This window comes from Xenopus laevis, chromosome 1L, assembly GCF_017654675.1.
Source record: "Xenopus laevis strain J_2021 chromosome 1L, Xenopus_laevis_v10.1, whole genome shotgun sequence".
Classification (NCBI taxonomy): domain Eukaryota; kingdom Metazoa; phylum Chordata; class Amphibia; order Anura; family Pipidae; genus Xenopus; species Xenopus laevis.
In genome coordinates, this window is record NC_054371.1 from 120,810,697 (window position 1) to 120,831,690 (window position 20,994).

At 37.9% G+C, this 20,994-nt stretch overlaps 2 protein-coding genes across 5 annotated transcripts in view; both read left to right on the forward strand.

Annotated features, from left to right (window-relative positions):
* Positions 1–9,100, forward strand: part of LOC108713400 (survival motor neuron protein) — a 21,689-nt gene extending 12,589 nt beyond the window's left edge. The window contains exons 5-10 of one of the 3 annotated variants that reach the window (XM_018256669.2): positions 4,962–5,192; positions 5,772–5,954; positions 7,594–7,662; positions 7,785–7,934; positions 8,771–8,850; positions 8,936–9,100. In XM_018256669.2, the coding sequence (XP_018112158.1) occupies positions 4,962–5,192; positions 5,772–5,954; positions 7,594–7,662; positions 7,785–7,934; positions 8,771–8,836 (699 nt within the window). In that variant the 3' untranslated portion in view covers positions 8,837–8,850; positions 8,936–9,100. The remainder of the gene's footprint in view (positions 1–4,961; positions 5,193–5,771; positions 5,955–7,593; positions 7,663–7,784; positions 7,935–8,770; positions 8,851–8,935) is intronic. The other 2 variants (XM_041562832.1, XM_018256675.2) reach the window with 2 other exon arrangements.
* Positions 9,029–17,711, forward strand: cartpt.L (CART prepropeptide L homeolog). Of its 2 annotated transcripts, XM_041581349.1 has the most exons (4): positions 9,029–9,111; positions 13,215–13,278; positions 13,989–14,072; positions 16,002–16,776. In XM_041581349.1, exons 1-4 carry the CDS (start codon positions 9,029–9,031, stop codon positions 16,107–16,109), a joined length of 339 nt encoding a protein of 112 aa, XP_041437283.1. In that variant the 3' UTR covers positions 16,110–16,776.
* Positions 17,712–20,994: the final 3,283 nt, after the last annotated feature.

Consider the following 20,994-nt stretch of genomic DNA (forward strand, 5'->3'; position numbering starts at 1 on the left):
TTGTAAAAGTTTTTTATTAATATCTCCTACTCTTGTGGTGGATTGGATGTGTTCAACACCTATAAATTTCATGGCTGAGGTGTTGCCATCATGGTATTCGTTAATGTGGTTGGCGACTGATGTATTCCTTTTGTGTATCACGTCGCCTACGTGTTCTAGGATTCTTCTTCTCAGTTCACGTTTGGTTTTCCCAATGTAATTTTTGCCACATTGACAACTCATGACGTAAATGACCCCTTTCGTCTTACAATTAATGAATTCATTGATAAGATACTCCTTAATATCAGATCTCCCTTCAAATTTGGTTGCTTTTCTTATCCATGGGCATGCTTTACAGGTCCCACACTTATAACAACCCTTTGTTTTGTTAGCCAGCCATGTGGAATTGGGTATATTACAATAGTGGCTCCGGATGAGCCTATCTCTAAAGTTCTTACTGCGTCTAAAGGTTATAGTTGGTTTGACCCCAATTGCTGTTTTGAGATCGTGGTCCTGTTCTAGGATATGCCAATGTTTGGTGAGGATCTGTTTTATCTCACTATGCTCAGCACTAAAATCTCCTATTATTCTGATAACCTTTGGATTTTCATTTCGTTTATTACCCAAAGTGTGTTTTCTTGGAATTAATAATGTGTTTCTTTCTGTTCCCAGTGCTCTTTTGTATGCCCTTTTAAGGGAGTTATGGCTATATCCACGTTGTTTAAATCTGGAGTATAACTTGCGAGCTTCTACCTTGAAGTCATCTATTGTGCTACATAGTCTCCGTATTCTTAAATACTGCCCAGTTGGAATGCCCTTGATGGTGTTTTGGGGGTGCTGGCTACTGGCATGTAGCAAGCTATTTGTGGCTGTCTGTTTTCTAAACAAAGTGGTCTGTATATTGTTGCCGGCCCCTCGAAAAATCCTGATATCTAGAAAATTTATCTCATCGCTGTTAATATCGGCGGTTACTTTCAAATTGATTACATTGGTGTTGAGTTTATCAATGAATTCATAAAATTTATCCTTAGTGCCGGACCATATCAGTATAATATCGTCTATGTAGCGTACCCACATAGGAATATGTTGCGTGTATTCGATGAGGTCATCCCCAAAAACAAAATTGCTCTCCCACCACCCTAAATAAATGTTTGCATAACTGGGGGCGCATGTACTGCCCATTGCGGTCCCCCTCATTTGATGGTAATAGTGTGAGTTAAAGGTAAAGTAGTTGTGCCTCAAGATAAATTCTAAGAGATCGATCACAAAGGCACTGTGTTTCTCATATGCTGGACCTCTTTGTCTTAGGGTGTCCTTGGCTGCAGTTAAGCCTACTTCATGGATGATACTAGTATATAGTGACTCTACATCTAGGCACGCAAGAAAATCCTGGTTATTTAATGTTATACCCTGTAGGTGCCTCAGGGCATCCATTGTATCCTGTACAAATGATGGTAGATTTTCTACAAATGGTTTGAGTATTGTATCTACATATATGCTCACTGGTTCCGTCAGGCTGCCCATCCCTGAAACAATTGGGTGGCCTGGGGGAGCTGACGAGTCTTTATGGATTTTGGGTATTGTGTAGAATGTGGGAATAACAGGAAAATTGACCTTTAAGAAGGCATATTCATCTTTATTGATTAGTTCATTATCCAGACCTCCCTTTAGGATACTGAATAGTTCCTGTTGAAACATCGAAGTAGGATCACCACTTAATTTTACATAACAGGTCTTGTCTGTTAACTGCCGTAGACATTCCTGTACATATGCAGCTCTGTCTTGAATAACTACATTGCCCCCCTTGTCACTAGGTTTGATGATTATCTCCCTATTGCTTTCTAACTCTCTCAGACCTTTCCTTTCTTTCCAGGTTAGATTACAGGATTTACTTAGTTTCCCCTTAACTTTCTGGTGAAGCTGTTTCAGGTCTGCAGTGCAGCTTTCAATGAACACCTCAACTTTTGGGCATAATGTGTTGGGGGGTGTAAAGCTACTTTTTGGTCGCAGTGAGGTGAAAGGGCCCTTAATGGTTTCCCTCCTCTGTTCATTGTCGTCTAGCAAATAGCAGAGATCTTTTAACGCTTGTTGTTCCTCAACCGATAGACCATGTCTGGTGTCTTTACTAAAATGTTTGTGTGGTAACAATTTCCTGCCGATCTTTGATCCAATTGAAAAGATTAAGAGAACTGGTGGGGGCAAAGGATAATCCCTTTTGTAGTGCTTTCATCTGGTATTTATCAATGATGGTGCACGAGAGGTTAAAAACCTGAAATGTATCGTTATCTAGACCCGATATTGTCGGTGGCCCCACCTCTGTCTGTCCCTCAGCCGCCCCCGTATTTGGCCCTCCAGCCTGGGTGGTCCTAAAAAAGGTGCAGTGGAATCAGAGTTCTGGGTACTTTGTGACTGGCCATTGTTTTTGTTAATGAAAAGGGTAGACTTCTATTCCCTTTATTAACAGCTACTGCCCCATCACTCCATTCACTTTCCGGTGAATAGTTACTCTCTGAGGATGATCTTTGGAAATTGTTGGGTTTGTTACTACTATAGATGGATTTGTTGGAATACATTCGACCAGAGGCCTGATCAGCCCTGTCACGGCTCAACTTTTTCCATTTTCTATTTTTAAGTTCGGCTGCCAATTTGTCAATGTTGGATTGAATATCACTTTCATATTTGCGATATGTATCATCGACCTTGAATTCTTTAATCAGTTTAAGGGTATTTTCTACTTGGGTGTTAGCTTGTTCTAATAGTCTGGCCTCTGTTTCTGATCTGGGAACTATGTGGATTTAATATAATTTAACTTAATTTAATTTAAATAAATAAAAAATTATTATGCATTTCTAGTTCTCCTTCCATTATATTTAGAATTACACCAATACTTATAGATTTAATATACTAACACAATTTGCCTCCTTTCATGTATTGGTAATCAACTGCAGGCTAAGTCCATCAAAGTAACTACTATTGAATATGCCTTTGAACCGATCCCACAACTTTAAGAGTACTAGAACCATAGTGTTTTTTTGACAGGTTCCTTTGCTGGCCCCTTAAAATGAATGTACTGGCAAAATGTATTGGCAACTGACTCCTGTTTCACTAAGGGATGAAGCAGCAAGACGCGCACTTCCGCCAGCACACATGAATGACACGGCCGAATGACCGGAAGTGACGTCACATAAGTACGCGAAACCGGAAGTGACGTCACGGACATGCGGAACGCAGTAACTTGCGCCTGTAGCCTATTTAAAGGGGAGAAAGGAGCGCGACCAGCACTTATGCCCCTGACGAAGCTGCTTGTCAGCGAAACGCGTAGGGTGGCGTAGGTGGAAGGTGGTGTGAATAGCTCCCACTCTTCCCAACGTAGCTAGGTAGAACTCGGCTGGGGGAAGGGTGGGAACCAATACTACTTTCTTGGTGACATACTGATGATTGCACCTTGGAGCAGCTATTTGATAATGGGTATTTAAACCGGTGACTAAATACTTTCTGTATACCCACCACCTTTCCTACCTACGTGATGAGATTTTAAATGTGTGTTTTTTAGGGACAAGGTCCCGCACGGCGTAGTGTTGTTTTCCACGTTGTGAGTGTGTGTGCTGGTGTGGTCAAACTAATAAGACTTTTTAAACGGTTTAAATTAAATGTTACGTTTTAATACTTTGTAGCAACCTTTGCTTGAACTGGTTGGCTGACTGCAGCTGATCTGGAGGGGTGTGTCACTCTCCAGCATTCAGTGTAGCTGTTTGTTTGGTCTGTTTAATGTTTACATGATATTCTAGTAGACTTAAGGTATGAAGATCCAAGTAACCGAAAGAACTATTATCTGAAAACCCCAGATCCTGAGCATCCTGGATAACAGGTCCCTTATGTGTAGTATAGTATCTTGGAGGTTAATAATTAGATGGACCAGTGGTCACCAACAGGAGGGTTTAAACAAGTATTTGATTAGTATAGGGGTGGTGGTCTTCTTGTTTAGTGGTAAGGGAACTGTCATATTGGCAAAGATGAGATGAAAAGTTGGGTTAGAGCTATGAATATAGTTGGGAGCCAAGGTTGGTAACCTAATTAATAATCAATTTTGGTTGTCGTGTAATTCTACCTGGTGTAGTTCTACCTGTGCTTGAATGTTACCAGACAGGAGTCAAAAGAGGGGAAGCAAATCCATAACATCAGGGGACTTATGTATTAATGGTGCAAAGCAGGTCCAGTACAGTACAAGTTATTACTTTGCTTGTAAATGTGCTTCCAAGCTTCTTAGAATACATTACTCAAATAAGCCAAACAGGAGGAGTCTAAAGTCAGCAGGCAGATTACAGTTACTAAAATAATCAGAAGAGAGAAATCCAGGCAGAGAAACCAGGAAGAATTGTGATTCAGACCGTGGCTTTCCTTATAGCAATGCAAAACGTATTAAAGAAAATAGTCAGTGTGTAAAGGAAGAAATAAGAGGAAGAGAGGAGATGTGCAGCAAGGCGACAGGCAAAATATTTCCATGTATACAGTTGGTCTTATTTTGGTTGATTTTTTTTTAAAGGCAAGAATATGGGAGCAGTTGTGTTGTCTATAAAATTCAGTCCACACAATGTGACGTGCGACTGGGTTTTTTTTATCGCACAATTTATCACACAAGCCATATTGACAGAAAAAACTAATTGCCGTATACATAGTGTAGAAATAAGCCAGTCACAATGAACCAAACAGTTCAAGTGCACGTCCTTTATTTCAAACACATGGTTTAGAGTAAGACCTTGGACAAGAGCAATGTTTCAGGCCGCCATTGGCCTTTTATCAAGCTTCTTTATTGTTTTTACATGCCAGACACCTATGTAATTATATTATGGAGCACCACAATAGATTTTTCAGGTTACATAAATCTACTGAATTGTTCAGATTGTTTATCCTTTTTCTTTCATCGAATCTATGAATATCTTCTTTTCGACAGGCACAGTCACCTGTGTTTTTCTTTTATACAGTGGAAAGTTGGTGATCGTTGTTCAGTGCAGTGGTCTGAGGATGGACAGATCTATTCTGCTATCATTCGCTCAGTGGATGAGGTGCTGGGCACCTGTGTGGTGGTGTATGAGGGGTATAAGAATGAGGAGGTGCAGAATTTGGCTGAGCTGATGCCCCCAACCAGTGCCCTCCCTCGCAGTCGCAGCAAGAAGCAGGCGAGTCCTGCACGTCTAGGACTGGACAGCTCAGGGGTACACAGCCTGACATGTTTTAAGCTGAATTGGGTTGTTGTGCCTGTAATGTGTCAGGCTGACAAAAGGAGCGAATCAAATGTTTGTACTTCGATACTGGGGAGGAATGAGACTAGAAGTGGTAATAATACCAGTTTCTTCTAGCACTGTTAAAGGGGAAGGAGACAGAATGGGATACTTCTTGGGTTGATGTGGACAGAAAGATACTGATGTAAAAGCGATTTTTTTTTTTGATGGAGAAAATCTGAAACAGTAAGCATGAGGAGGCATAATAAAAGGGAAAGGTACCTCTGTGACTGACCGTGGGGGAAGACTGTTTTTTACTGGTGTAAAAAGGATACAGAGGTTTAGTGCTTGAGTAGAAGACTGCAAAAACTACAGTAACTTCTAAAGATGATTTGGTTTTCAGACTGTTATATGTAACATTGTCACATACAGACAAAATGTCACATGGTGACACATGGTAGGGTGTTGTGCTGACATTTGCAGAACACAAAGCGTCTGGCATTACTCTTAACCGTAGACTTTGTGACACATGGAGCACTGGATAGCTGATAAATGTAATGTTTTATTTGGCAGGATGAGGAGGACACTGATTGGCAGTATACATGCAGAAGTTCCACCTCATCCCCTGATATTGCACGAAATTGGAGGAAACAAGGAAAAAAATCTGACTGGCTATATACCTTCCCTCCTCCCCCACCACCGCCACCTCCTCCGCCCCCACCACCTCCTTCACTACCTCCTCCTCCACCCCCAAAGGTAAGCCTGTTCAACAATCTGGTTGCTAGGGTCCAAATGAACATAGAACCATGCATGGATTTGAATAAGAGACCGGAATGTAAAAAGGAGAGGGCCTGACCTGAAAGATGATAAAAATATTAATAAAAAGTAGCAATAACAATAACATTTTAGACTTACAGAGCATCTGTTGCTTAGATCAGTGACCCCCATTTAAAAGTGGTTAAGAGAAGAAGGTAGCGGATAATTCAAAACCCTAGCAACCAGATTGTTGAAATTGCAAACTGGAGAGCTGATGAAAAAAAAACACAAATAATAATAAATTAAAGTCAATTGCAAATTGTCTCAGAATAGCAATCTCTACCTGTTACTAAACATTAATTCAATCGTGAACAACCCCTTTAAGAGGTTTATGTTTATTTCAAAGTGCTATTTTTTTTTTGGCTATATAATTAAACAATATTTCACAAAGAGCGGAGTTTCCCTTTGTATGCAGTTTTAAACATACCACTATATCCAACTCTTAGCATTATGCCAGTGATTGCATATATCAAAGTAAAGTAAGCTCTTGCAACTGTTGTTTTTGAGAGGTATATCATTTATTATCCTCATTTTTGACTCCAACCAATAGTTTTGTCATTTCTAACAAGCATTTTTGGAAGTGTTTTTATTTTTGTTCTAAATCAATACTTTTTTAAAACAAATATATTGAAACATGTTGTGTATGCTTTACTTAACCCATATCCAAGCCTAATCAAGTCTACCAAGTCTAATTAACAAGTTGTCTACACTCCCTGTCTTTCACTGTGAGATATCAATGATTATTATTATCATGTATTTATATAGCACCAACATATTGTGTAGCACTGTAAAGTAAATGTGATTATACAACTAAATCACATGAATTATATACATAGAACATATGGAGTTACATACATCACAATCAATACCGGTACGAAAGGTGAGGAAGGCCCTATGCAAAAGAGCATACATTCTAAAGGGAAGGGAATAATACACAAGGTGTGAGATTAGCCAGTTACAAGTGATTTTAGATTACTTCTATTGCAGTGAAAGATCAGTGCCTATGGTTTTCCACTCCAGCAAGGGATATGACCAATAAGTACAGTATAATATAGTCAGCATACCTCTTCTCTTGTACTAGTTATTAATAAAGGAGACTAAAAGGCTGGTTTCAAAGGCAACTGATCCAGATAAGGAAATCATTTGGAGTGATATTATTTATAGGACAACTAAAAATCTTGTTTATATAAACTATAGTAGTACTTATCTGTTATCTACTATGTATCCTGTGCTTGAATGGCTGCCCCATGGCTACACATCAGCTTGTTTATAAAAACTATAGTAGTACTTATCTGTTATCTGCTGTGTATCCTGTGCTTGAATGGCTGCCCCCATGGCTACACAGCAGCTTGTTTATATAAACTATATAATACTGAAGCTGAACCATTAGGCTGATGCAATACTTTCCGTATGTGAAATATGGCAATTTTCAGTATGTGAAATATGGCAATTTTAACCATATTAATTTTTAGGGTTTAGTTCTCCTTTAAATCATTAAAAAAGAAGAAACTATTAGATGATGAATATACGGTATCAGTTTTGCTGGGTACCTGTTATTGTTGTTGTTTATTTTCTTCAGGGTTGTTTTTGGCCCCCACCTCCTCCTCCTGTGAGGGCCCATCTACCAGCATGGCACAACTGGCCTCCGGTATGTGACATCTTTCATGTGACCACCTGCCGTCCGTAACCACCATCATTCCCTGCCATCGCCTGTGAATACATTCTAAGCTCCTAGTTACTATTTTTCCTTTTCCCATCCTTTGCCTCCAGTCTGCACCATTACCCCCTCCTCCTCCGCCACCTCCTTTCTTTAGCACAGACTGGGAGGATTATGATGAGGATGAACAAGAAGATGAAGATGTTTTAGCCTGTATGCTAATGGCTTGGTATATGACTGGGTATCACACCGGCTTCTACAAGGTAACTCAGACATTCACACTATCTCTATAACTTTCCTTCCTTCCTGTTCCATATAGCTAGAGAATACCCACCAGGAAGCATATGCATGTTCACCCTATAATGTGCACAAATGAGGTATCATTTACTGAGGTATCAAATGCAGTTGCCACTAGAAGTCAGTCTTGCCTTTGCTTTCAACTTTAAATATATTGTTTAAAACTAGAAGTTGATTTGTTGTTATTGGCAACTGCACTATTGAAAAGGAAAATCTATACCTCCATTTGACAGCAGCTTGGGGCTGCAGTCTGCAGAACTCTATTCAAAACAGCCCTAATTAGGACCTTTATCAATAAAGCAAACGTTTGTCATTTTATAGAATAAGTAGGGTACCCTTTTAAAAACATATTTGTCTCTCAGTTCATGCTTATTCATCTACCCTTTTCAGTAAGTCTACCTAGTTAACCCCAAAGACATTACATAGAACTATTTTGTACTTATCTTCCCAGAAAAAAATTTAAATAGAAACCACCAAAAGTTCAGAATAGTAGCTTTGTATATGGCACATAGTGATTACAGTCATTCTTAAGGCTAGAGACAGTTCTTAGAGCTTTTGGTCTTAGAACACTTAAGTTTTACAATTAATTTAGAATTACTAAATAAAGATGAGCCCATAAATATATAAAAAGCTGTCCAAAAAATATTTATAAAACAGAAACATATTTTTTTTGTATCTACATAGTATGACATATTTTTACCAGCAAAAATATATGATGTTAATTTAATAATTATTTCTTTCAACACTTGTTGTTCAGATTGCCATTTTATAATTGCCTGTTTTGCAATTTCTTGTTTTTCAGGGTCTCAAACAAGGAAGGGCAGAGGCCTTGAGACCCAACCTAAAAAAAGTATCAAGGAGAAAATAGACCAGAAAGATGAGGCAAGTAATTAATTCGCTTTGAAATATCTATGCACACAATGATGTAAAAACAACACAGTAATCTATCATGTTAATCCTTCTTTAGGACTGCAGATTTATCTCTCCCATGGAGAATGCCAGACAGACAGACTTCTCCAGGCTCCTCCCTACACACTGACAGCCTTTCCCTCCCAACTTCATGCTTGTGGATGCTATCGTACCCAAACAAAGAGATCTGCAAAGCGTGAAAATAAAATTCAGCTTGTTTTCATCCCTTTATGTGTATATTTCTCCTTATTAGTAGTGACAGTTCACTCCTAAATAAAGTTCTATACAGGTATGGGACCCGTTATCCAGAATGCTCGGGACCTGGGGTTTTCTGCATAACAGATCTTTTCATAAATTTGGATCTTCATACCTTAAGTCTGCTAGAAAATCATGTAAATATTAATTAAACCCAATATGCTGTTTTTGTTTTCAGTAAGAATTAACTACAGTATATTTTAGTTTGGATCAAGTACAAGGTACTGTTTTATTCCAGAAAGCTCCGAATTACAGGAAGGCCATCTCCCACAGACTCCGTTTGAATCAAATTATTCAGATTTTGAAATTGTATTTCTTTTTTTCTCTGTTATAATAAAACAGTACCTTGTACTTGACCCCAAATAAGATAGAGTTAATCCTTCTTGAGGGCAGAAGAATCCTTATGGGTTTATTTAATGTTTAAATTATTTTTCAGTAGACTTAATTTATGGAGATTCAAATTAAGGAAAGATCTCTTATCCTGAAAACCCTAGGTCTGCGCATTCTGGATAGGTCCCATACCTGTAGAATATGTTGCTCAAAACATATATTTTTATGTTTATAAGCATGACAGAACTCATCAATATGTTGTGGAAAATGGATACCCCACTGAGTGTTTGTTAATGTGCTACTGGTGAATTGTGCAGCTAAAATGCAAAAACAATAAGGAGCATGGAACCCTCCAAGAAATACATTTTCATACCAGTGCTTTTGGGTTTTTTTTTTTTTGAATCACATTATTATAGTCATCACCCAGACATTACCCATATGAAGCATCAGTACCAGCAATACAATTTTTACACTGAAAAATAAATATCCAGAATATATGCTATGTGATGTTTTCTCCACAAATACATCAGAGCAGATTGGTATTTTCTCCACAAACATTTTTCAAGTAGTGGAGAAACCACCATGTGTGCCATAGGCCTTAGTGTTCAAATTAGCCTCACTGTGTTAGAAACTCTGTTTTATATGTACATCGATTTTGTGTAGCATCTGATATGCTTTTCAGCATTTACTTTTTATAGGGATATGAAATACGTATCTCTGTCAACGTTTCCTAACAGGCACTGTTTTGGCTGAAAAAAGCAATTCCTTAAAGTATCCATTGTATGAATGAGGGAAGGAATATTTTAACAAAAGCATAAGATTCAAAGCAAAATCCTTTTTGTTGGGGTTAATTGAGTTTTGAAATGAAGACAAGCATATGTGTACTAGTAGAAAACCTTTGGCATATCAATCAGATGGGGCAAGTGCTGACGCAACTGTAGTGACACCGTGGCTGATCTCACAGGAGAGGTTGTGTTCTACAAACATTCAGCACCTGAATTTGCTTTTTCAGCTTTCTGCTGTAACACGCCCTGTTAATAGGCAAAGGCAAGGTTTCCTTTCGGAATAAAATGTGTCTGTCCTACATAAAATGTTTAGTCTGAGGCAATCGCTGTCCACAAATCTGAAACATGCTTATATTGAAGGTTGTAGTAATTTGATAATGGATAAACTATGAGTAACATACAAAGGGGTATTCAGAAATAAGCCACTATGATAAAGATATTTAGATTTGCTATACTTGTTTTCTCTAACCTTGTGTTTTCATCATGATTTTGTAAGCAGACAGATAGTACAGGGTAACTGTTTCACATGGTCTCAAAACCCACTTGAGTAATCCACATACTGGAGGCACTAGAAACCCAAAGAAACCTGTTACATTTTGGTGCAGTGGTCGTGGTGTAAAGTCAAATGCCATTTTGTGTATGCCTTCATTACAAGTGATGTCCTTGAGTCTACAATGTGTGTATATATCAAGGGAGGGAGAGAGAACGAAAGAACAACTGAAATCTTTATCTGCACTTAAACTTATCTTAAGTAAATATAAAACCATTACTGACAGCATTATGTATATAAGTTATGGGGCTGAAAAGGTACATTCCTTCTTAAGGTGGCCATAGACGTAACAATTGCAATCTTTCCAAGAAAGATTGTTCGTTTCGGTACACACGTGAAGAGCTGAATCGTTGGATATACAGGTAGATATTCAGGTAGAAACAATAGAATTCTATCTGTATCGGACGATTCAGCACTAACAATAGCCGATGTTTGGGTCCCTTCAAAGGCACCCGATCCAAATTTTCCGTCCAGCCCGATCGTCGAGCCGACCAATATTCAAGTCATCTGACGATATTGGTCGACGAAAATTTGTTTGGTACAATATTATCAGTGCGTCTATGGCCACCTTTAGTTCTTCCAGTTGTGAAAACACAAGAAATAAATATAGCACTACCCACACTTACCAGTACCTTTTCCGCATGTTCCAAATTGCTGCTTTTCTGTATTTGTCTGCATCACCATTTTCCCCTTTGATGTATGTTCTTTGGTAGCTTAGATCTAGTTAGGATATCTGAGAAACAGCATGGAGACTTCCATGGAAGTTCACAAGACTGTGGGCTAGTGCAACCTTGCACTAAGAATATAAAATTTTAATATAAAATTTTTCTGAAAATTTATAACCCAGAAGCAGTCTATATATAATATGCAGCAGAATGACTTTAAACCATTTCTTTTTTGGCTTTAAAAATATACACCAAAGTTCATTTATGTTTCTGTTACTTTAAGGGTCTGTATCCCTGTATGAAAAAGTGACCAACACTTTCCCTGGGAATCTTGTGACACCATTCAAAATATAGTTATTATTTGAACTGAACTTTGCTTTGAGTCAGCAGATGGTTCTGGCCTGCACCTAAAATGTTAATAAAGATTCATGTGTTACAGCATGTCTGGCTAAGAACTAAGGACCAGATTTATCAAAGTTTGAGATTGGAGCTCACCACAAAAAAAACATTTTCTATTTATTCCTATGGGATATTTAGAAGCACATTATCAAATGGTGAACTCTTACTTTTACCCATTGATAAATTCAAAAAATTCTGTGAGGTTTTTTTTTGGTCATCTCATCTCACATTTTGATAAATGTGCCTCCTAGACTCTGACTTATGCTACATGAGTGAAAGGTATTTGCTGTCACAGAGAAAGCCTGAAGTTGTCCATGAGTAAGGGATCTTCCACATGTTAAGTTTAGACATCAGCTGCCTATATAATTTTGTGGAGATTTTAGCATGGTACCAGTTTTTTCACTCAATCTGTCTTAACATAAATTAAAGATGGACAATGGCTTGTGATCCAGACTATTCTAGTTACTTAAAAATATTTATCAGACTGTAGAAAAAGTCTAAAAGAAATAGTCTATAGGGTGGCTGTAAACATAGAGAGCACAGAAAGGGTTTTATAGCCTCCAGCAAACCTACGTGTTCCACAACCTTTTTTGTACGGCATCATTTTAATTGTTTGATTACAGTTAGAGGTATTATAAGATGAACATATGTATTTATAGCTTTTTTTACAGTGTCTTGTCCCACCCTTTCTATAGGTTGCAACCTAAACTGTGCCTCTAGTCATGTGCTGCTAACAAGGAGTAATAACATTTCTTTTTTTTCCTTTATATATCTGATACTACTCTACTAATGGCATAGTTTGCATTGTATGGTCTCCAATAAATGGTGTTTGTAAACTCTTTAAGAGAAACTGAAAACCATGTTGTATTGTACATCAATATAACCACCAATAGTTTACAAATACGGAAATGATTAGCACTATTATCTCATAAATATTTAGAAAAGTGAGGTTAAACCTCCCAAGTAACAGGTATTGGATTTTAATTATACTTTGCTTACAAAACCTCCCACCTTTTAATCTGTTTTGTCCCCAGTGGATTTGCAGTGATGGTGTATATTAAATAGAAAATAAGATACATTTTAGATGCTGGACGTAAACGTCAATAGGTTAATAGGAAAAACTGATTGTCAGGAAGGGATGCAATATGTAAGCAAACAAGAAACATATTATATATTTAAGTGGGAGGAGGGATGGTATCATTTTAGGGGTACATTAGTCAACAGGGAGATAGTAGGAATTATCAGAACCACGGCCAGCACAATACAGAGACTATCTTTTATCAGCACAATGGTGAGCCACCGACTACCCCTGGTTTGTCTTTCCCTGTCTTTACTCCTGTTTCTGGTCTACAGTGAGGAGACAGTTGGGGTCAGGTCAGCAGAACCAGCAGACAGCAGTCAAGAGGAGAAAGAGCTGGTAAGGGCAAGGAATCTATAGTCCTTACATTATTCTCAAATGTTTTCTTGTGTGTATGTATGTATCATTATATGCATATCTTTAAAAAAAAAAACTCTACTGTGTATTCAGTGGCTTAAAAAATGACAAATGTATTTCAATTTGAGATTCTGTTTTTTGTGATATGATAAATTTGTGGCAAAAAGCCACAATATTTACTGTATCATATATAAAATCTCTAACATTTGAATAAAGCTTTGGCAACTAAAAGTTGCCTAGTTTTTTTCTAAGTCAGTAAGGAAGTGCATCTGAACATTCAAGCAACTTTATTTTTTTAAATTGAGTTTATTGAAACAGTTGGTATTGTACAGCTTCACTGTAAAGCAATGGAACAATGCAACTGTTGTTTGTGATCATTTTTTTAATTTTTTTAGAAGAACTGCAATTCTGGTGATAAAAAGTTGCATTGTTTTCCTTGGAAAAAATAATATATTTTGGTCCCTGACACCCCCCCCCCTCCAGAGCTTACATTTATTCTAAGTGTGTTGGAGGTGTTTGATTTGCCCAGTGGGTGAGATATGAGTAAGTAACATTTTATGGAATTTTAGTATTTAATTTAAGTGTGGACTGGATATGAATTATAGAATATGCTGCGAAAGTCAAAATCTTATGTCCAGGCAGCTATCTATGGACAATCTGACTGTACCTCTTACTTTTTTGTTTTTGTGCAGATAGATGCTTTACAGGAGGTACTGGAGAAGCTAAAGAGTAAACGGATCCTTCCTCTTGACAAGAAACTAGGATGGGTGCCATCGGTAAGATAACAATCAGGTTTCCGTAGATTCACATCACACACAGGTATCGGAACTGGGGGCAGACATTACAATGCATTTAAGCTGGACAGTGTTATAAACTGCTAACCCTTTGGTTTTCTGCAACTGTTTACACGATTAAACAACGTAGGTCCTTGCTCTAAAATGGATTTCTATCCTCCATATGTAATAAAAGATGTTACAATTAACTATATTCAGTAACACAGTGCTTCCTGCTTCTAGTTTTCTGTAGGATACTGCACCAGGGCAAACTTAGAGGCACATTTATTAAGGGTCGAATTTTGAATCCATTTGAATTTTTTTAAAACTTCCATAAATTCCCATGAACTTGAAATTTGACTAATTGAAATTTATTTAAAAATCTAATTTTTTTAAATTGGGTGAATAGGATCGACCCGAAAACTTGAATCTAATCTAATTTAAAAAACTCAAGAAGGCTACAAACAAGTCCAAATTGATCCCTCAGCATCTCCTATTGACTTAAACAGCAATTCGGCAGGTTTTATGTGGCAAATAATCAAATTGGAGTTCTTAAAGGACCAGAGTGTAATAAATCTAGAAAATCGAAATTGAATCGTTTTGCAAAACGAATCGAATTTGAATAACTCCATAATCTGCACCAAGGCAAATTTAGGGGCAAATTTACTTAAGGTCGAATATCGAGGGTTAATTAACCCTCGATATTCGACTGCTGAATTGAAATACTTCGAATATCGAAGTCAAAGGATTTACCGCAGTTCGATCGAATGATTAAATCCTTCGAACCGTTACGATTTTTCTTCGACCAAAAAATACTTAGAAAGCCTATGGGGACCTACAACTACAACTAAATTAGCATAAATTCATTGGCAAAACAATCCTACTGGGGTTTTTTTTAACATTTTAAAGTTTTTTACTGGTGCTCCACATTCCAGGAAGATCCCTTATTCTAGAAGACCCCAGGGCCCAAGTATTCTGGACTATAGATGACCAAAACTGACGAATGTTTCGATATTAATTGTTCCTTTTAATGCCACGATCTAAAACCATTCAAATTTAAATTGTAGGATTGAAGTAGAAAAAAACAAAATCAGATGATGTTCTGGCCATTTAAATGAAAGACGATAATTATGCAAAAATTATGTTTTAGATATCTTTATCCGAGAGAAATTTTCTAACCCGTGCAATTGATCAAATTGTTAGGTTGATTATTTGGAGCCCAAATGGTCTGAAAAATCTAATATCTGCGCGCTTATGGCCAGCTTAAAGGTTGCATACCTGTGTTTAGTTTACCTCTAAATGAGTTAGACTGGCAGAGCAATTGTCTATTTGATGTTGTCTGAATGGCTCTGTCAAATATTTCTTGCTGTGTACCCCAGTGCTGACATGCTCTGTATTGGGTTATTTTAATGAGAAAAATATTTAAGCTGATACTCCTAAACACATTTGTTAAGAGTATTTTTCCTATTGTAATAGTATAGATTCAATATGATACTGTAAACCAGCAGGCTTTTGCAACCCTAAGCCAGGAAGCTGAATTATAAAGGTGAAAATGTACAACTTAAGGTGATCATACATTGCAAGATCCACTCCTTTGGAAAGGTCACCACACAAGGGGGTCTGTGCCTGATTAAGTCACTCTTATGTTGGGGCAAATCAGACTGAACATTGTCCTTAGGGCCAATGCTTGAATTGTCCATTGGGGCTTACAGATACCTGTTTGAGGAGGACCACATTAACATGCCAATGCACTCCTCGTCCAACAGTGTTTTCCTCCTTGCGGCTGAAATTATTCTGGCATTATGGGGAAAAAAACTCTGAATTGTAGCAACAAATATGCTACTTTTACTCTTGAATGAATCCTATAGCCTTGGCTTCCTTGCAGCACAATGTATCTATACTAATCTGCCTATTTGCTTTTGTTTTCCTCAGTGTGATGCTGGTGAGCAATGTGCTGTAAGGAAAGGGGCACGGATTGGCAAGCTCTGTAACTGCCCAAGAGGAACTGCCTGCAATTTTTACATTTTGAAATGCTTATGAGACAGAAGACAGCAACAAGAGTGCAGAAACAGAGACAAAGATTGCTCAAGTGCAGCATTCCAGTCCAGAGATCTGTTTCTTAACATGATGCCATTTATTCCATCTTTGGTGTCTTTTGTGATTTTATTCATGTATTGAAATATTCGTTACATTTACATCCATTCAGTATCAAGTGCCACAATTGATGTGTCTCCCAAAGGGGAGAAATGGAAAGTTAGCATAATCATTTTCAAAATCATTTGAAAAGCCACACAGCAGCCTAGGTGGGTCAGTATTTTATTTAGTAATTGCAAAAAAAATATTTAGCTGTGCGGCTGTAAGGATATCCCTAAAAACATAAACCTGCAACTTGGTGGACCTGCAGTAAATACCATATCCTGTATACCTGTATATTGTCAAATCTAGTCCTGTGCATTTGTTGGGAGGGTTGGGGTGTGTTAGTAAAAAATTTGTGATATTTGAATACTCTTGACGGTCCAAGGTGAATAATGAAGTATATTGTGCTCCCTGGACATTTGTATTTTAGTATTTTACAAACATATGAGGAACATGATATTAAGACTGTGTGCCCAAATTGATGTCTTCTTTACCTGTAAGACAGGGGTGCCCAAAAGGTAGATTGGGATCTACCAGTAGACCTTAAGATGGTGATCAGTAGATCTCAAGACACTGCCAACAAACGGCTTGTCTAAATCACCCTCCTGTCTCATGCTTTTCATTCAGATATTTATTACTTTAAGGTTACATAAATCCTTTGAATAGAAAAGGATTTTTCTTCGATCAAAAGAAGGTTAGAAAAGTGATGGGGAAGGTCCCCATAGGCTTACATTGTACTTCGGTAGGTTTAAACTGCCAAAGCATGTAGTCAAAGTTTTTTTAAAGAGACAGTACTTCGACTATCGAATGGTCGAATAGTCGAACGATTTTTAGTTCGAATCGAAGTCGAAGGTCCATGGTCGAAGTACCCAAAAAAATACTTGGAAATTCTAAGTTTTTTTCATTCGAATCCTTCACTCGAGCTTAGTAAATGTGCCCCCAAACAATTGTTGGCAACTTAAGAGAAAATTGCACACTTTTTGTTTAAAAGCAAAAGTCATCATATAGTACATGAAAAATAATAAATGGCAACCTTAAAATTAAAACTTTTTTGAGCTCCACATAGCTCTTCTATGGTCTGTGTTACAAATGAGCAGGGCATGTGTCCTAATAGCCATTTCCCAGTAACACAGTAGGATGAGGGTAGCAATTTTCAGCTCTGCCATTACCTAGGGAAATGTTTTCTGTAGCTCCCTGTCAGGAACATATTGCGCTCATCATCTCACTGATACCCATGTAAGGACTACTAATCCCTTTAATTCCTGTTGCTGCAGAAGACCAAAGAAAGTCAAAGTGACAGGTCTTAACTATTCACTTAATATGATTGAATCTCTGCCTAATGAAACATGACACTGACGTGGAAATGAATTAATATCATTATTCTGGAATGGAAAATAACTCTTGAATGAATTTTATTCCACATCCATACAAATGTTTGTATTATTTTGTGAGGTGTTTGTACTAAACAATAAATTAAAAATAAAAATATGTCAATTGTAGAGAAAACTGCCTATCTTAAGCTGGTCATACACGCGAAGGTCCGATTCTACGAATCAAGGATTCGTAGGATTTTCAGACCGTGTGTGGAGAGTTCCGACATTTTTCGTCCCACGGAGATCGGTCGTTTGGTTGATCGGCCAGGATAAAAGATTTCTGGCGGCTGCCAATAATTTCTCTGCATGTACAGTATTGCCGATCGTACAATTTTCAGTGGGAGACTGTCAACAGCTTTGTTGGACATAACTTTCGTACAATTGCTTTCAGGGGCAAGAACATCGGCTGATCTGTTCTTTTAATACTTTATTTGATCTGAATGGGAAGTGTCAGGTCGGGAGATGGGGAAGTCTGATCGTTCGATGCTATATATAATCATATGTGTGGCTACCCATTTCAACTAAGTCTAGTTTAAGGGGAAACCATGGAAACCATTCGAAGCTTGCTACGCACTTGCTTCTGGAAGAACCAAGAAAAAGAAGATAGAGCATTGCAAAGGTGTGTTTATCAAAGGAAACGTGTAGTAGCATGCAATTTAATGGTTCACCAGTTTTCAAATGGTTTACTAATGGCATTTAACTGTTTCACTGTTTGCATAAGGAAATTTTCATGAAAAAAAAACAACTTATTCATACATCATTCACATCCGTCCTTGTCCCAGTGGAGCTTGCAATCACACATACTATGGTAAATTTTATTAGAAACCATTTCTACTTTAACCGCTTGTATGTTTTGAGTGTGGGTGGAAATCAGGATACCTGGAACAAACCCACCAGAAATGTGTTTCCATAATCTGCTGTTATGTTTTGGGTAGCCGAGGATGAGTAGAGTATAACAGTGCTTTATTAGCAGTGTCAGACAGCCATTACATAACAGGAACTTTCACTTTTAAGATGTCCAGGAAGTATGCACAGTATGTCTGAGCACAGTGACATCTACAGGCCATTTGTATAAACAACACATATTCCTCCTATAGTAGGAAAGCAGTTGGACAACTATAATAACAGCAGCAATTAAACAGTATGCATTTTAAAACAATATTATACATTCTTCACATAACAAAGTCCTTGGTCCATGCAGATAGTTTTCTGATTCTCTCAGTACGCCTTATAAGTTCACTTTCTTCAGGCCTATTGCAGTTGACATCAGGAGTAGGAAAATGTCCTTCATCAAATGGAGCTTCTCCAAAGTCATATCTAACAGGAGCAAGACGACTTGCATTCCATAAGCATCCATCAGACAGTTCATATGTGTATGGTCCTCGCATTTCACTTCAAGTGGTGTAGTAAATTTAGATTGTCCTTGTTTTAGTATTCCTGGTTTCTTAATACTGACTAAAGATCCAAGCTGAAAGTGCACTTCTCTGGCACCACGTTTTCTGTCAGTATAAACCTTGCATTTGGCTTGTTGACGTTTTACAATGTCAGCAGTAGATGATTTTGTAGGCACACAAGTTATAAAAAGCTATTGATGGTCATGGCTCCCTTATAAGTTTAAAAAAAAAAACTTTGGCGCTAGGGCCGCCCATAAAAGTTTTTTTTAAAAAGCAAGTAAAAATTGGGGCCCCCAGTTTCAGGGCAGGTGCAACAGGTGCATCTTTTGCAAAGTATTTCAAGAAAATATCCTTTGGTAGTATAGAAACAGCTAAACCTGTATCAAGCATCAGATTAATGGAGTGCCCCTTGTCAGAACTAACACTGACAGTGCATATAAACTTGTCTGGAATAAATGTACCAGCTTTTTAATACTGTAACATTTGTAGTAGTGTGTTGTGTTGAACTACGGGGAAAGCAGTATTTTTTTTATTTGTATTTGCTGCACGGTTTTTCAGTGTAGGTGAATCCCTTTCCTTAGCACTGTATTTTGCCTGTGACTGTGCATTATTAGGCCACAGTGTTGAATTCACAGTCTGTACATTCCCAGCAGTTCCCTGAGAGTTTTAGCCTCTGCCACTGCTTTTTCAATTTGGCTTGCAACTGTAATAGCCTTTGCAAGGGTTATATCCTGCTCTAGGAGCAGTCTCTCTCTAATGCGAGGTGAGTTTGTTTTTTCCACTATTTGGTCTCTTAGAATTTCATCTGTTAGATTCCCAAAGTCACAGGTAACAACCAGCTCTCTCAAAGCTGCTACCAACTGTTCTGTGGATTTGCCATTACGCTGTCCACGTTGGCGGAATTTATACCTTTCAGCAACCACATTTACTCTGGGCACAAAAAAGTTCTTTATAGCAGTAAGAGCAGTTTCATAAGTATCATCAGGTAATGGTAATTTATAGAATATATGCTGTCCCTCTGCTCCCAGGCAGTGAATAAGTAAAGCACGCTTTCTAGCAGCAAAAATCTCCCCTTGGTCAGCAGCAATAATGTAATTTTGAAATGTAGGGATCAAAGCAGTAAAAGGTATGGTAGGCTCACAAGGGTTTGGAAGCAAAGCTGCAGGCTGCTGCAGAAGTAGAAGAGACATCCTGTCGCCAATCTGTTATGTTTTGGGTAGCCGAGGATGAGTAGAGTATAACAGTAAAAAAAAAAATTGTGCTATGTACAGCAGATCTTTTTGTCCTCTTTACAATTTTTAGATGCTAGGAGGTATGAAATTACAGAAGGAATTGATTTTATTGCCACCAATGCGATACTGTATGAACACTCTGCTTTGTAAACTAAACCAAAAACATAAAGGTCACAGCAGGTATTGATTTGCAATGTACTAAGACATGAAGGCATGATTACACACTCAAATATTATTGAATTAACTAATGAGTAGTGATTGGCCAATCTGACCTGTTTCACTTTTCCAAAAATGTGCAAAACATTGTGCAACAAATTGTTAATGGGCAACAATTTTTTCACCTATGGGTCTCATTTTCGAGGCGAAACTTGCAAAAAATTTCACTCATTACTAATGAGCACAATGGAGCCTGGCACTGATGTCACTCTTACTTATATATGTGATTGGCTCCAGATGCAGAAACAGGCAGCACAGCCACTGACCATTTGGTTTTTAAAAGGATCACTGATCACTGATAGAGCAGCTGGAAGCACTGGAGGATTTTTTTCTAAAATATTTAAAAGGTATATATATTTAGGGTCCTGTGGTGTTAATTCCTCCACTAGTTGAAGAAGTTCAGATAGCTTTAATATGTGGGGGGTGTTCCCATAGACTGATGGTAGTTAGAGTTGTTCTTTATCATAGTTTATTTAAGAGGTGGGGGCACATGGTCCTCTTGGACCACCTGGTGCTGGGGGGGGGCATGCTGGGCTGGCAGGGGCACATGAGGGCCCGGGTTTGAGGGCCGGTG

Coding starts and splice junctions, on each gene's coding strand:
- cartpt.L (XM_041581349.1), top strand. CDS start 9,029: ATGCTTGTGGATGCTATCGTACCCAAACAAAGAGATCTGCAAAGCGTG. Junction 13,279..13,988: donor GTCAAGAGGAGAAAGAGCTG/GTAAGGGCAAGG, acceptor GTTTTTGTGCAG/ATAGATGCTTTACAGGAGGT. Junction 14,073..16,001: donor AACTAGGATGGGTGCCATCG/GTAAGATAACAA, acceptor TGTTTTCCTCAG/TGTGATGCTGGTGAGCAATG.